At 37.2% G+C, this 16,432-nt stretch overlaps 1 protein-coding gene across 3 annotated transcripts in view; it reads right to left on the minus strand.

Annotated features, from left to right (window-relative positions):
• The window catches only part of kcnn3 (potassium intermediate/small conductance calcium-activated channel, subfamily N, member 3), an 81,067-nt gene that overhangs the window by 19,079 nt on the left and 45,556 nt on the right, over positions 1-16,432 (minus strand). For all 3 annotated transcript variants that reach the window (XM_077527097.1, XM_077527095.1, XM_077527096.1), the window contains exons 4-6: positions 9,098-9,394; positions 4,658-4,779; positions 2,987-3,128 (exon numbers count right to left, since the gene is read on the minus strand). In XM_077527097.1, coding sequence (XP_077383223.1) covers positions 2,987-3,128; positions 4,658-4,779; positions 9,098-9,394 — 561 coding nt within the window. The remainder of the gene's footprint in view (positions 1-2,986; positions 3,129-4,657; positions 4,780-9,097; positions 9,395-16,432) is intronic.

Genomic DNA, 16,432 nt, shown 5'->3' on the forward strand with positions numbered 1-16,432 from the left:
TATTTCCCAAACCTCTTCTGCCTACCTCCCTCCTACAAACATCTAGCTACTAATCTAGTCACCCATTATTTCTGCAAGTACATGGACATAAACTAATGTAATCCCCTGTGTAGAAATATTTTTCATTGAAGCTACAAGAAAAAAAATGCCTGGACAAAGTTGCCTGTGTGACACCACTTTAAATGCACCGCAGTTTGGACAACTTTTGCTGTACAGTACTTTGTAAATCGCCTCGACTTGCGCAGTCCATCATCTCCCCGGCTCGCAAACACCTGGTGCACCCTCGCACGTTGCCATAGTAATGACGGCAAGACTTCTTTCTGTACAGACTCATTAGAATAAGTCAAAGGAATCAATTTTTTTTTTCTCCCTGAACCTGTCACCCAAAGTGTAACCTGCAATTCTTGGCAGGGCTTCACTCGCGAGCGCCGTTTTCCCTCGCGCACACCAACGCTCATCACTCCTCCTCTGATGAGCGGTGAAAATAAGCCACTCTGGAAACTGATGAGGGTGTTTGTGCGCGACAGGGGAGGAGAGCGCGTGCGCTATGTGTGTGCGCGTGTGTGTGGGGGAGTCCTCTTTAAGAGTGTGTCAAACACTGTGTCAGTACCGTGTGGAGGATGCAGCCCGCGGCGGCGAGGATGGGACGTTCAGTACCCTCCCCACTTGGTTGCCTGGTTCCCTCACTCAACGCTTGAAGAGCGCTATCAAACATTTAGCCTTCACCGAGGTAATAAGATTCCGTTTTAATTGACAAAAGCTCCCCGTTGATTCAATTACATTCTTTTAATCAGCATCTTCACATGTTCAAACTAGCAAGAAAAGATACGTTAAACTATTGTTATTCGCGCCACTTTTTCTGGATAAAATGGCAGCAACATAAAAAAACAGCAAAATATTGTAGGTTAGCTTTAAAAAAAAAAAAAAAAGGCATATTATCAGTTGAAGAAGATTGTTCGACTAGTCCAGCCATGGGAACCATGGGATACGCTACGGGCAGCTAGCATAAATCAACTAATCATGACTACGTTGATAATCAAAATTATCCACAATTCATTTCATAGTTCTGTTTTTCTTGGAACAGCTCCTGTTGGTTGTTTGCCTATCCGTGACGCACATGCGCCGTAACGGTAATCATCCGTGATATAAACAGAAGCATTGCGGCTAATGCAGCGTCATGCTAACCATGGTCGCAAGCTAGGGCACATTTCACCAAAAATACTTAATGTGGCAGCACTGATTCCATTTCTGACATAGGGGCCATTTGTTGAAGCTAGCATTAGCATTAGCACACACAGGTTACGGTGTGTAAGCATTAGTTAGCGGTCGGATTAACATTATTGTAATGTTATAGTCGTTGGCCTTTAAATTATTATTATTATTATTATTATTTTTATTTTTTTTACAAAATCATATCATTTCCATCTCGTTTTTGCTCATGAACTAAAATGTCCATAGATTTTTAGTCCAGTTTTTTATTAAGTGAAATACATTTTCACCTAGTCCTCATTAGTCGATGAAAATGCATACTGATTTAGTTCCAGTTATTGTTTATTAATGAAGGTTTTAGTCTAGTCTAGTCTAGTTTTAGTCCGGTCAAAAATGTGCATTGACGAAATTATTTTTTGATTAGTTTTCATTGATGAAATTAACACTACAAAGGAGAAGTGCTTTTGACATATATTTGTGATAAATATTTGATAGAACTTTTGTGTACACATAAGAAGTCTTCAGCAAAAACTACAGTATAGAGTTTATATTTTTGTTGAGAGCACATAAATGGATCACGATGATAAAATAAGCTTTGAAAGAAAATGTCATCTCATTTTTGTATTGTTTTTAAAAGCCAGAGCTTTTTCAGATGCACACACAAATTTGACATATTTTCTTAAGCATTTCCTGTACTGTACTTAGCACAAAATGTCTTCTCCATAAATAATAGCTTACGCTCAATAATTCCCCTCTGCAAATCCCAAAGTATAACCAAGTGGCTTCAATTACGTGCAAGTAAATGGATTTGAAAGCATCTCCACTATGAATTTGCATTTTTGGAAGAAAAAAAAAAACACTTCTGAGAAAGACAGCTGACGCGCTCTGAGAACTAAAATCATTCAGAACGTTAATACTATTAGGTAACATATTAAAAAATGCATCATCCCCAATTGAGACGCAACCCACTGTGCGGTGTCTCGCAATTAGTCTCCGTGTGTTACATCTCCTTTGAGGGAAGCGATCATAGGTAACATGTTTCATTTCAATCCTCTTCCCTTTGCCTGACCTTGCGAAATAATTCAAACCCGACAGACGTTTTTGGGAAGCATTTGCAATGACTTCAAAAACCTCACGTCGGTCTAATTGTCTCCCATCGCTCAGAAAGTAGTTGCCGAGCGAGCAGTCGGTTTGAGGGGAAATCCGAGCAAGTGAGCGTGGAAGTGGAGTGTTGAAAAGGGTCATTGACAGACAGACGGTGGGTAGAAATAAACAGCGGGCCCGGCACAGGATGGAGGAGGAGTAGATGGACAGCCAGGGAAGTGAAAATGTGATAAATCGGAAAAGATGGGACGGGAGAATGGAGCGAGAGAAGCTGAAGAGTGGGAGGATGTGACACCCTGGAAAGGTGGGACCTTCATTATGCAATCGGGACGTGTGCGCGCACATCAACATTAATGGGCTCGCTCGTGTTTGTGCACCTAGAGAAGCCGGCGAATTCATGAGGGAGATCGGGGGGCTTCCGTGTTACACGAGCAAGCAGATTTTCTAAGGCGCGGGACAAAGTGCGCTGTAATCTCTTGACCTTTTAAACGTGGCAAGGACGGCGCAGAGAGCAAGCGAGAGAGAAAGAGAGTGTACATGTGCTGCCTCTGTTGGCCTCCAGGGGGCAGTGTTGTGCACCCATGCAGATGAAAAGACGCAAAGAAGACCATGGCGACAAAGAAACAGCAATAAAACAGATTTTTATGTACAGAATGGTATCCCGAGTACCCACCATGATTCCAGTGAGCAGACACACTCCTTTGCCACAGTATGTATGAGGGACCATGTCCCCGTAGCCAATGGACAGGAAGGTGATGGAGATGAGCCACATGGCTCCCAGGAAGTTGCTGGTCACGTCCTGTGCGTCGTGATACCTGCACAACATAATGCACATGCAGCTTCAGTGTGCTCAAAGGGTAAAATAGACCAAAATGTTGTCATTTCTCGAATTTGCATGTGAATACTACAAAATATTCATGATTGTCACAATGTAAAAATGCTGACTTGTTAAAAAATATAAATAAAGGATAATAACACAAATTAAAAATAAAATAAAATAAAATAAAGTTGAAAATAAAATAAAAATTTAAATATATAAAAATAATAATAATCATAATAAAAGTATATGTTATCACAGAGCGGAAACATAACATAAAAATTAATAATAGGGATGATCAGTACCACTTTTTTTTTTTCAGACCGATACCAGTACTCATCTCTTGAATAGTCACCAATACCAAGTAACAATACCAATAGTACTTTTGATACATACAATTTCCTCTAAAAGAATGGCAGGTCATTTTAAAGACATACATAGCATTTTCCCTTAACATGAAATAAATGCCAATTTTCTATTCGCTTTATTTTTTTAATTGTTCATAAATTGCAATTTAAATAAATACACAAATCCTTAATGTGCTTTCTGTCAAATGTGTGCCTTAAGTTCCTGATTGTAAAATGGCCACGAGATGGTGGTCCCGCCTTGGCAAATATCAATACCGAAAAAATAATAATAATATATTGTACATTTTTCATACCCAAATTTGTATTTTAATAGCCTAAGCTAATATTAGAACTACAAATAATCCAACATTTCAATACTTGAATGTATAATAATAGTAAGTAGGTGTACAGAATTTCTGATTCTTGGAATTCACATGATCACAATGGCTGCAAATAAATGTAAATGTAAATGCATGTCTGAGAACTCCAACAAAAAAGTATCGGCTGAAGCCTGGCACACTTGCCTGAAACAGAACACAATTCCGAGCCGCAGCTCTTTTCGCTCCAATGTGTGTTCTCTACACGCGCACACACTCACAACACTGTTACCATAGCAACCAATCCGGTGCAAATCGGACACAATGTAGTCTTGTCAAAAAATATCCATCAGCAACACATACTGTCGATTACTGTATATGTTTGCGAACGTCGCCTGGCTCTCACTTTTTGCACCTCATTTGACGCCCTCTTTTTTTTGTCCCCTTCATTAGTTTGGCGAGCCGAGGAGAGGCAATGCCAATTAAACTTGGATGCCACCCAAACGAGGGCTTCCCACCAGCAGGGCATTTATGCATTTAAATAAGCTTATTAAGCAACGGATAATTCCACACATTGCCTTGTTTTTGTCCGGGAAGAAGTTCAAATGATGCATTAGGAAGGGCTGCAAAACTTCAACAAATCGGATCATCGATCTTGTGAAGAGTTTAAAAATCCTTTTTTTGTTCCGCGTTTGTCCTTGCGCAAACTCTTGCTGTTGTTGTTTTCTAATTTGGCAAGGGCGGGAAATACTTTCGCACTGTTTATTGAAACTCATTTGTTTGTTCTGTTGACAAGAGTGGGGCTCATTATGGTTGACCAAGCATTTTTGCATTGATTCTCGATATATTTCTATTGCACTGACCTCTCACACACTCGTACAGTCCAGGCGGCGATGATCCACAGAGAGATGCTGAAGACCAGCAGCACCGTCCCGGGGCAGATCGTCATGAGCGTTTTCATGACAAAGCGCGTGTTAAAATGCACCTGCAACGCATCCACAACAACAACAAAATGTAAAACGTATTAGTTACCGTATTTTCACGACTATAAGACGCACTTAAAAGCCTTCAATTTTTTCAAAAGCTGACCATGCGCCTTATATATGGATCAATATTGAGCCGCAACAGGTCTCGCTGTCAAGACGCTATCGGTGACCCCGCACGATCGGTGCCGCGCATGCGCAGAAGATCCCGCCATCTTGGATCGCGAGCTAATACTAATACTTTACCTCAGAGAAAATAATAAAACAGCTGTTTATTCATTTTGAGAGTGAATAGAGTTGTCAGAAAGCTGGTTTGTAATCTATTAATAAAGTTTGACTGACCTATCTGACTGTTTTGTTGACATTCCCTTTAGCGCAGCACCATCTAATGGATGCATAACGTAACCCCAGCCTCTACTGTAGCGGCTTATATATGGAAAAAGTTTTAAAATATGTCATTCATTGAAGGTGCGGCTTATAATGCGGAAAATACGGTACATGCCAACATTCTATTCTATTCTGTTTGTATTTCTTTATCACAACATCCCAACTTCATTGGAATTCGGTTTGTTGCTGACTGGCTCCATGCAAGCTATAGTTGAGTTTCAGTGCTACTGTGTACATGCAGTGTATCGCCATCGTTATGAATACAATTTGACATATACAGCTTGAAGCCTTTGTCCTTCCTGGCAGCTGACATGGATGAATTTGCTTTAATGGTGTGACTCCGTACGTCTTGGAGTGACCTTGTGAAGAATGTACTCATTTTGCTGGGGGATATAGAGACTTAATGGGAAAAACTGAGCTGGCTGAGTCCGTATCCCATGCAGCAGGGGTCTGCAACCTTCGACTCTGGAGCAACGTGTGACTCTTTAGGCCCTCACCCGTGGCTCCCTGTGGATCTCTAAAAAATTAGTAGAAAATAATATATTTATATATATATTTATTTTATTTTGATAAAATATTATAAAAAATGAATAATTAAATCTAAAAAAAAACAGTCAGAGTCCAGTTTTGTAAGTTGTAAGAAAAATAGAAGAAAGATAGATGAAAAAGTATATATTTTTTTGCTTTAAAAAAAAAAAAGCTAAAAATGTCCAAAAGGATCCAAAAAGAGCAGAAAATTACCATATAATTGCCAGAAATGCCAAAAAAGTACAAAAATGTATTTTGAAAAAGGTAGAAAATAAAATGTTCAAAAAGAAACCATAAAATGTCCAAAGACAAAAGAAGGCAGAAAATTACCATAACATGTCTTTGGAATTACAAAAAAAAAAAAAAAAAAGTCTGAAAATTCATTATATTAAAAAAAAAAAAAAAAAAAAAAAAGCAGAAAAGAAACGCGTTCAAAAATTAACTATAAAATGATCAAAAAAAAAATCCTGAAAATCATCATATAATGTACACAAACAGCAAAAAAATTCAGAACATTTATTTTTAAAAAGTCAGAAAAGAAAAGATTTAAAAATTAACAATAAAATGTCCAAAAACAAAAGAATAAATCCTGAATATTATCATATAATGTACACAAAACTGCCCAAAATTCAGAACATTTATTTTTAAAAATGCAGAAAAGAAATCATAAAAAAAAATAACTATAAAATGTCCAAAAACAAAACAAGCAATCCACAAATTTGCAAAAAATGTCAGAAAATTGATAGCAAAAAAGGCAGAAAAAATGTCAAAAACAGCCATAAAATGTCCAAAATGGAAGAAGGGAGGTCAAAAAATTACCATAATATGTCATACTGTTTTGTTCATCACAATGTTCAAAGGTTTTGCGGCTCCACATAGATTTGTTGTTATTTATTTAGTCTAAAATGGCTCTTTTGACAATAACGCTTGCTGACCCCGGCCATACACTGTCGGTACACTTTCCCTGTAATTACCTTCACCAGGGAGGTTTGCTTTGTATCTCTGTCTATTCGTTTGATAGTAAAAAGATGTAACAAATTGCTGCACCAGAGCTGGAACAGAAAATCAGACATTTTCCCGCCTTTATCGCTGACAAAGATTCTCGACACACCATCAGATAATTACGTGACTGCAATGCCAGTGCCTGCTTTCAACACAACAGGAAAGGAGAAGTGAGTTTCAGGTGTTATATTAGCAGTCGCACAACTATCTCATCATTATGTAATGCTTTTAGACAACAAACTATTTGAACATAAATTGCACAGTGTCTCATGAAAACATACAATAATGCAATACTTACAGGCCTATATTATTTATCCTCTGCGAAAAACAACAACCATTATGAAATGGGTATCCATGAATGGGCGTCATTTGGTGCCCACATAGTTTTATGTGTCAATTTAGATTAGATTGTCAATTATGGCAGTTTGTTTTGAAAGTATTAACTTTGATTGCGTCCTCACCTCTTTTTCACCTCACTAGAGGAAAAGAAAAAAAACAAACATCTTTCTATATGTGGGCTCCTCCTAAACACGACATCGTCATCATCATTTAACGTCATTAAAAAACCAGCACTGATCGTTTACTGCGCGGCTCCGCCACATCCCTCCACTGCCGCCATCTTTTCTTTTCATGGCCCATTTGAGCCGCACGTAATATCTTGTTCCCATTTCAAGCTCTCGTCTCATATTGTCTTATGAAGGATTCCGAGTGGCTTATGTCTCCAGTGCAAAGGGAAGACGTGTGATTGGGAGGACGGAGAAGAACACAGATCTCATTTGAGCTCAAGAGCTTTTTGACCTTATCGTTTTTGTGCAGGGCAGCAAGTCGGAAAAGTGGTTAGCACGTCCTAGTTGCACACTTTTGAAGTTTGGGGGGTTTGAATTTCGCCATCCTGTGTGAAGTGGAGTGTCAATTAAGGCTTAGCGATTTTCCCCTCAGTATTGTTGATTGCGATTTAACTCATTCAAGCCCAAAACGGTTTTAATATTTTGTAATTCGTTCCAAAAAACGTGTTTACACGTTTTTTTTTCTTTCTTAATGCAAGTGCATACAGAAGGTTTTGATGCAGCTTGCAGACATGAAGAGGTGGCTTAAAGCCATGGTAGTTATTAAAAACACAGCCAGCAGGTCGAAGCAGGGTATAAGAGAGCAGCCAGGGCCATGTTGCAACAAGCTCTGTTTGTCAGTGTTTTCACCAGGAATGTGAATCTTGATGAAACTTAGCTATATTCTAATGCTAATGGCTGCAAAATGGAAACAGATACAAATATACTTTTTTTTCCTGATGAAGGAAGAGACTCTAATCTTTCTTTTTTGTCGGTTCCATGTTTTATAGCAATAGAACACAATGTCCTGTGGGCCTTGCAAAATCTGTCAAAAGGTGGTTTCTTGAATGAAAATGGCTGGGAGTCAATGAGTTAATATGCGATTATTTCTGAAGGTCCCAGGTATTTTTTTTTAACAAACAATCATTTAATCTATATTACAAAAACAACAGTTCAGACTTTTGCTAAGATAAAGGAAAAATGAACCATGAACGGGTCTTCAAAGTAGGTGGCCAAAACATGACAAATTAAAATTAAACTGCACTAACAAAGTAACCACCAGAGGGTGCTGGAACTGCACAAATGGAAATCAACCTGGCCTTTTCAACTGATGTGCTGCTTTTAATATCGTGACGTGACATGACGACCAGTTTATTGTGGCAGTTTTAATTAATATCACGATATCGCAATTGTTGCTGTTATCTTTACATCCCTAGTCAAGGTATATGTTTAAAGCGAGCTGACCCAAAATGGTGTCAGTATTTTTCGATCCTCTGATTGGTTGTTTAGAGCAAGGCAACTTCAACTAGAAAAAAACATGTAGAGCAATTTGCTCACATTAACACATTTAACAATTAGCATCTCTGGTGAGTATGATACATTATGTTTACATTTTTTATATTTTTGTCTTGATAAAGATTGATTGATTGATTGTGCTCTATATTATGTACCTGCCACAGTTGTGTGCTATAATAGGCTGATTATTTTTTAACCTAAGTAGGGCACAATATGATTGGCAGAGTTGAGTAAACGAGTCACCTCTTTGAAGATAACTGCCTCCAATTAACTTTTTTTTCTGTTATGGCAGAGGAGAAGGAGCAGCAACATGAAATACGGCAAAAACAAATGCCATTTTGCTCTGATTAATGTGCCAGTGGGTAATAGTTAGCCTCAAGGACAACATGAGTAGCTCACGAGTTTGCTCTAAAAATAGAATTTCTACAAAAACCATGTAACGTAATTTGTTGATTGATTGTTTTTCACATGTTAAATGAAGTCAAAGTGGCCCTTACATCCTTCGATTTTCTGCATGCAACCCTTGAAGGAACAATTTTCCACTAAACGTCCAACCTCTGACCTTATTGAGTGCCCCTATACTCCTTGACGAGGCGTCGGTGAAGAGTTTGCTGTGCAGGAGCATGACCCTGGCGATGAGGTAGAGGCGCAGGAACATGGGCACGCTCAGCACCATGTCCAGGTCGGCCTCGGCCTGCGACGGCGCGTACGAGAAGGCCAGCCGCGCCCGCCACTGGAACTTGAAGTCGCCGGGCACCGGGTGCACGGCCGACACCAGCAGCTCCAGGGCGATGAGCAGAACCCTCTCCATCGTCATGGCGATACGCCAGTCGTCCGCCCCGTTGTCGATGACAAACAGCTGCGGAGACGCCACAAGACGAGTCCTCTTATCAGTACACGTGATGGATGTGATGATTTAAAGGCAGACATATTTCACAAGGTTGTAAACGGCTCTTGCGTCTATTCAGCATCGGTGCCGCCTCATTAGTATGGAGGACCAAAACTGCTCAAATTAAAAAATAAATAAATGACTAAATAAATAAAGAAATGACTAAAAGCGTGCCCTGCGATTTGCTGGCAACCAGTTAAGGGTGTACCCCACCTCCTGCCTAAAGCCAGCTGAGATAGGCTCCAGCACCCCCCGCGACCCTTGTGGGGAATAAGCAGGTTAAAATGGATGGATGGATGAAAGTGAAAATATATTAAAAATAAATATAATTCAAAAATTAAATTTAAAAAAATATATATAAAATATATATAAATGGAAATAAAAACAACAAAATATAAACATATCCCAAAATAAATAAATAAATAATAAATACATACATAAATAAAAATTTTTAAAAAAAAGATTCAAAATATAAAAATAAATCTTGAAATGAATAAAAAAATTAATATACATAATAAATATAAATAAATAAATATAAAAAATAAACATTGGTGAGCCAAAATTAAAACTAAATAAATGACTAAATAAATAAATGACTAAAAGTGAAAATAAAAACGGATCTAAAAATATAATTTAAAAATTAAATAAAAAAATGAATATAAATGGAAATTAAAAAAAACAAAATATTAATATATCTCTAAATAAATAAATACAAGTAAAAATAAATACAAAACTAAATAATAATAATAATAATAAATACAAAACTAAAAAACAAGATTTATTTATCCAATGCAAGCCGGCAAGACTTCCTTTTTCTCTGAGCTGCTCACTCGACCAATGAACAGCAGTTTGCAACGGCAGAGTCCAACCCAAGACACGCTTAGGACCGCCTCCTCATTTGAATAACATTTGTATCTGACAGAGTCTGCAGCATGAAATAAATAAATGTGAGAGCAGTGTTTTTATTTATCGATTGATATTTAATTGTATTTATACATTTATTTTTTTATTTATTTCAACATTTATTTTTATTTTTTGAATCTCGTTGATTAGTTTTACATTTATTTTTACTTTTATTTATTTATTTATTTAGGGATTTATTATATTATTTATATTGTTTTTATTTCCATTTATATTTTTTTGTATTTAATTTTTGATTTTTATTTTTTTTTACATCTGTTTATATTTTCACTTTTATTAATTTATTCATTTATTTATTTATAATTTTGGCAGTTTTGGTCCTCCATACATTAGCACAACACAACTCTGGCGTCGCACTCTTGCAGAGTCATCTGGCGTCGAGGCTGCTTAGCAGAAAAAACAAACAAACAAGCGCTGCTTATCTCAGTGCTCTTCGAGAAGGGAGCGGCGTGACCGTGTCTCTGTTAATTGTACTTCTCCCCCCTGCTGGATTTGGATGTTTTTGTTGCTAATTGCTGTGTTAATCTTGATGTTGTTATGAAAGACGCCTTTACAAGAGAAGCACTAAAGGAAGGTTTCATTACATGGAGTGTTGAGTGGGGTTGAGGGTGGGGGTGCTGATGAGAGGAGGAGAGAGATGGATGAAGAGGAAATGAAAAGATAAATATTGGGGCAGAAGTTGAAACTGTTCTGGGATGCTGGCTGACATCTGATTTGTTTGGATTAAGAAACAACTTTTCCATTAGAAGTAACGGAAATTAGAGTTGCCATGAGATGGGAAATGGACAGAAGTTTTCTATGGAAGTTTTCAAGGTCTTTGCAACTGTAATATAGACAAACAATATTATTTTTTTCAAAAGAAGACATCAGAGATTATGCTTATTGGCCAAACATGTAAAAACACGCAAGGAATTAATCTCTACAAGTATGAGCTACACTAGTATTAAAATCGATATTGCTCGTTAACTTTAAATAGGCAGTTAACGTTTGCCTTTGCAGGTTGCATTGCACCTAAAAAATAAAAACCAGCAGCGTCTTTGAAGTTAATTGCCTTCAATTAATGCAAAAATAACTCACCAGTGATTGGACACTGTGTCTTACTAAGAAAAATGAAAGCAGAGGAAGAATATCAACATTTATTTACTGATAAACTTAACATGGCACGTGTCTTAATGTACCAATTTTCCTATATTTTGTAAAAAAAATAAATAAATAAATAAAATGTCTTATGTGGGATACATATGTATCGCAATACGTATCGTATCGTGGCCCCTGTATCGTGATACGTGTCGTATCGTATCGTGAGGTTGGCGGCAATACCCAGCCCTAGTAATTCCGTTTATTGATCAATTAGTTTTACAGTAAACTTCAGCTGGAGTGTCAATAACTAGCTTGAAGCAAGCACAGGCTCAATATTTTAAATGTATTTTTAACTGTTTGCTACCTGCCAAATTGCACAATCGGTGTCGAAGTATTGACGTTCAGTATCGCCATTCCTGGTTTCAAATTGCGGGTAAAAAAAAATAAATAAAAAAATCATAATATGTCTCTTTTAACACACAAACACTCCTAATACATAATATTATTTCATAAATTTAGCACGGCCCTCAGAGGACTTCCCCACCTGTGCTTCTGAGCGTAAGAGTCTTGGCAACATGAGAGCTGTTATAAAAATATATGCAAACCGAGAGGGAATTGACATCCCTGTGGCAAAACATCTAAGCACACGTTTTTCTTCTTTATTTCAGAGCTTGGCTTATATCCCTGCACAGTAAATAAAAGGTTAATGATGAAAACAATGAGTAAAAACTAAAAAGCAACACTTCTGGTACTAAGAATTAGAGACCTTGTGGCGTTTTTTTTTTTTTTTTTTTTTTTTCCACATCTGGAGTGTTTTGAGCCCACGCGCGCATCTCTTCAGGAAAACAAATGAAAACGGGATTTAAACAAGTCTGTGCGGTCGCTGTGATGAAGAATGACAAATGCCCACCATGACCACCTATGGATGCGATAGTCCATCATTAAAGCTAGATGGCTCAGCAGGGACGCGTGTTTTCCGACACGTGCGCATGCCGCTAACATGTGCACAAACACGCTAGTTTGCAGCCAATGGGGGAAGCCATCAAGCCGGCCAAGGGTCAAACGGTGGTCCTGGCTTTTCCATCCGGATGTGAGTGTGCGTACTGTACTCATGTGTAGTGAGGGCGTGTGCGTGTGCGCGGACCCGGCCTCGTCATGGTGACTGTTGCCACGGCGACAACATCAAAGAGCAGCCAAGCTTAATTAGGATCCCCAGCGAGAGCGAGGGAGCAGCAGGGAGATGGCAAGGAGAGAGGGAATCAAAAAAAAAAAAAAGAAGACGGGAGGAACACGTTTAGAGACGAGGCGAGAAGAAAGGGAAAGGAGATGGAGGAAGAATGATGGAAGTGTGCGCTTGTGTGTGTGTGTGATACAGAGAGAGGGAGGAGCACATTGGCGCTCTCACATTGGAGATGTGCATGTGTCAGATTTTGGGAGGCACATCTCTTCTCTTCTTGTTGAAAAAATGACAATCTCATAAAATAAGAAACATTTGGAAGGAGAGGCGTCTTGACATTTATGTTTATGTTAATAAATGAATAAGTCAAAGCCTTATTTAAAGGGGGCTTATTATAGTTAGTTGGGCCTCTCAAGTGTCTGCCTACTCATCAAGTCCAAAATTAAACAATCAGGTAAGTGCACTAATACCATATTCACTTGTTGAATTTAAAAAAATGTTTAAAAGCAAATTTCAATATTATTATTTAAATCAGACATGAGTTAAAAAAAAAATTGTAGAAATGATTTATTTATTTACTTACTTTTCTTTGATGTATCAAGATGAGTGTAATGAGAATTGTATACATGAGTATATTGATGTATTATTATTTTGTATTTCTATTAATTTTATTTGCATACGCTACATGAGTAGGATTATATATTTTCTTTTATTAAAATGTAATCTATTGTAAATAAGTGATAGGATATGAAGAATAAGGGGTAGGACTGGATAAGTTTTCAACTTCTTCCTACTCCCTTGAACATATAAATTGACATTTGTTGGATGTTTCTTTTATTTTACTTTTAACTTTCTTTGTTATTTGTTTATGTGTTTATATTTATATATATATGTTCAATAAACTTCAAACTTCATATCAGCTAATAGTGTATATCTGTACTCGTATACTTCTCCTGGTAAAAAATAAAATAAAATGAATAAATAAATAAAAATAATAATAAAATTAAATAAAAGTCCGATTATTTTACAATGCCGATCCCTCTGCACCAGCCCAACATAATATTCTGGCCTCCATGAGTGCGCTGTGCGCAGTTTGGCAGTTCATCAAAAAGAATCCATGTTTATTGACACTCCCGGTTGACGTGTACTGTAAATGTAACACAAAATAAATAGAATTTCACATTTTCACCTTTTCCTTGTCTGCTAGCTTAAAGCATTGATGTGGCGGGATAAACCTTCACAAAGGGTGCAGATATAAAAATCTCACAGGCGTATATTCTTTCTACTTGGAAAATGTGTTGCTGTTGTCTTCTTTGTGTCTTTTTATCAAATAACTATTACTTGCATGCGACACTGCCCCCTGGGGGGAAGAACAGAAGCAGCAAGTTTAACTTGCAGGCAGGAGGAGTATGAGCCAGAGCAGATGTGTGAAAATAGTCCAAGATACAATTTTCAAATTGAATGTATATATTTCTGAAAACTTTTTATATTTGAGTATATTACACGTTCAAGAATCATTTGTGTTTTTGAACAATATTTGTTTAACACTTTTACCCCCAAGTTCTCATCGAAATTGCCAGATGTAATGACTTTAAAACAAATATTGGTACTTGGTATTGGCGAGTATTCAAATATATGTACTTGCACTGTCTTAACACATTCACTGCCAGCCCAGTAAAAATGCATCATTTGACGTCTTTTGCCGTCAATGGCAGCGAATGAGTTAAAGGGGAAGTTGTGATTGGTTACCTGAGACCTGAACAACTGTAATGTCATTTTCACTCGACAGCAAGCAGCAAAATGGCCGCCTTCTGATACTGATAAAAAAATAAATAAATAAAAAACTGCTGGATTTTGCTGCTTAACTTATACTGTATTTAGACTTGTGGGGCTGCATAGAACATATTGTTACGAAATTTTTTGGTTGACTTCCTCTTTAAGAAACGTTGTACCTGGCAACCATCTACAATTTTTGTTTCCTACTAATTCCTGTAAATGCGTCTCTGAGTGATTTATTCAAATAGTCCCGAAAGGGGTCAGTTACTAACAAAACAAAGACGCACGTGAGCTGTAAAACTTTTATCATCTGAGTATTTTGATGGAAGAATATCAGAGGCCTTTTATTAAGACACCTGTGAACACATTTAAATATTTTTCCTTTGCAGTAATCTATTTGTCAGACAGGATCCTTAGGGAAGCAGATTAATGCCGAACATCTGTCATTAGACATTTCCTGTCACCATCAGTTGGCACTGTAATTAAGGAAAGTGGCACATGAATCTCTTCGGGGCAGGACTTTTATCACACGCGACAAGTTTTGGTCAAGAGCTGACCTTGTGGCGCCGAGTTAGTCGGATTTCATCTTTTTTGGCCCGGAAAACTGGCTGGATTTATGCTGTGTGCTTCAAGTGACGCACACAATTCAGATTTTTTGATTTTTTTTTTAACCTCAAGTGGCACAATTGGGAAATTTGTCACGGCTGTGTAAACACATGGAATTGAAAATCCTCAGGTTGGTACCAGGACTCTTCAAAATCTATAAGTCAATCAACACATTGAAATCTCTCAGCTGTAAATCTGATGAACAACAATTAAATATAGTCTAAATATGCGACATTAAAATTATTAAATTAGTAAATAATTGGCAATGATGGCCCATGTGGAGGTTACTCAATAAATCAATAGGAGGAAGATTCAGCTCAGGCCAACAAAAGGCTGTATGTAGCGATGTAGCAATTAAAATTCATATTATTAATGTATTAATGTTTACTTCTCATGTCATTTAAGTAAATTCAATTTGGGTGTCTGCACTTGTTTCATGTATTCCGCCAGGGTAAACACAGCCAAATTGGATATCTGTCATTTGAAATGGGTCTAGGCATCAAATGGGAAGTTTGAGCCTGGCTTATCAATGTGATTCCATTTAAAATCAGATTTGCCAACTTATTATGTCATATGACAGAGGGATGTTTTGAGTTTATCCGCTGTGGATCGCTCTTTCGCGATATCCATGCCTGCAGGTAAGATAAGCTTCTCTCCTTCGAGCGAATAGATTTAAGACACGCTTGTGATGTCTTTAGGTCTTGAAGTTTTCTTTGAAAGTGCTTAACAGGTTTATCTTTGTGAGAAGGGTGTTTTATTTCCCCTATTCCAAATGTATCATAAATGTTGATACCTTTATGCTTTCTTGTGCTTATACTTTCTCCTTTTTTGTCCTCAACAGAAAAAAATAAATATTCATTATAGTCTATGTACTAATAGTAATTGAAAACAAACGGTAGCTTTTCTTCTAGTCAGGTGTCCATTAGCATTGCAGGGCAACATCGCCACCTACTGTTTAGGAGTGTCAATAGCCAGTATTGCGAGCCCTTCAAAATTAAAGCGCGGTCGTTTTTCTTAACTAGAAAATGGGTCCCACTTTTGTTTACGTGGTTCAAATTTGGTAGCAATCTGACAATCAATCAATCAATCAATCAATCAATCTCACTCTTTAAAGTAAATGAAATGAAAGGGGACAGAAAGAAGTAAAACTTGTTATGTCTGCTCCTAATCAACACAGACAAAAAAATTATCAACACAAATGAATGACAGTGAGTGGTCAATACGCTTTTAGTGTAACAATACTACAAAATAATTCAACTGCATGTCCTTGTGCTATATATATATATATTAAAATACAAATAGACAGAGAAGATTTTGTTTACAATCCAAATTGTTCCACAGACTGACACCTGGAGTTGAAATACATCGTTCTTTTTGTTTTATTCTATATTTAGGTTTGGAAAAAATGTCTATTCCTCTTAATTTATACTCATTTTCCCTTTTTATAA

The sequence above is a fragment of the Festucalex cinctus genome, chromosome 7, assembly GCF_051991245.1.
Source record: "Festucalex cinctus isolate MCC-2025b chromosome 7, RoL_Fcin_1.0, whole genome shotgun sequence".
Taxonomy (NCBI): Eukaryota; Metazoa; Chordata; class Actinopteri; order Syngnathiformes; family Syngnathidae; genus Festucalex; species Festucalex cinctus.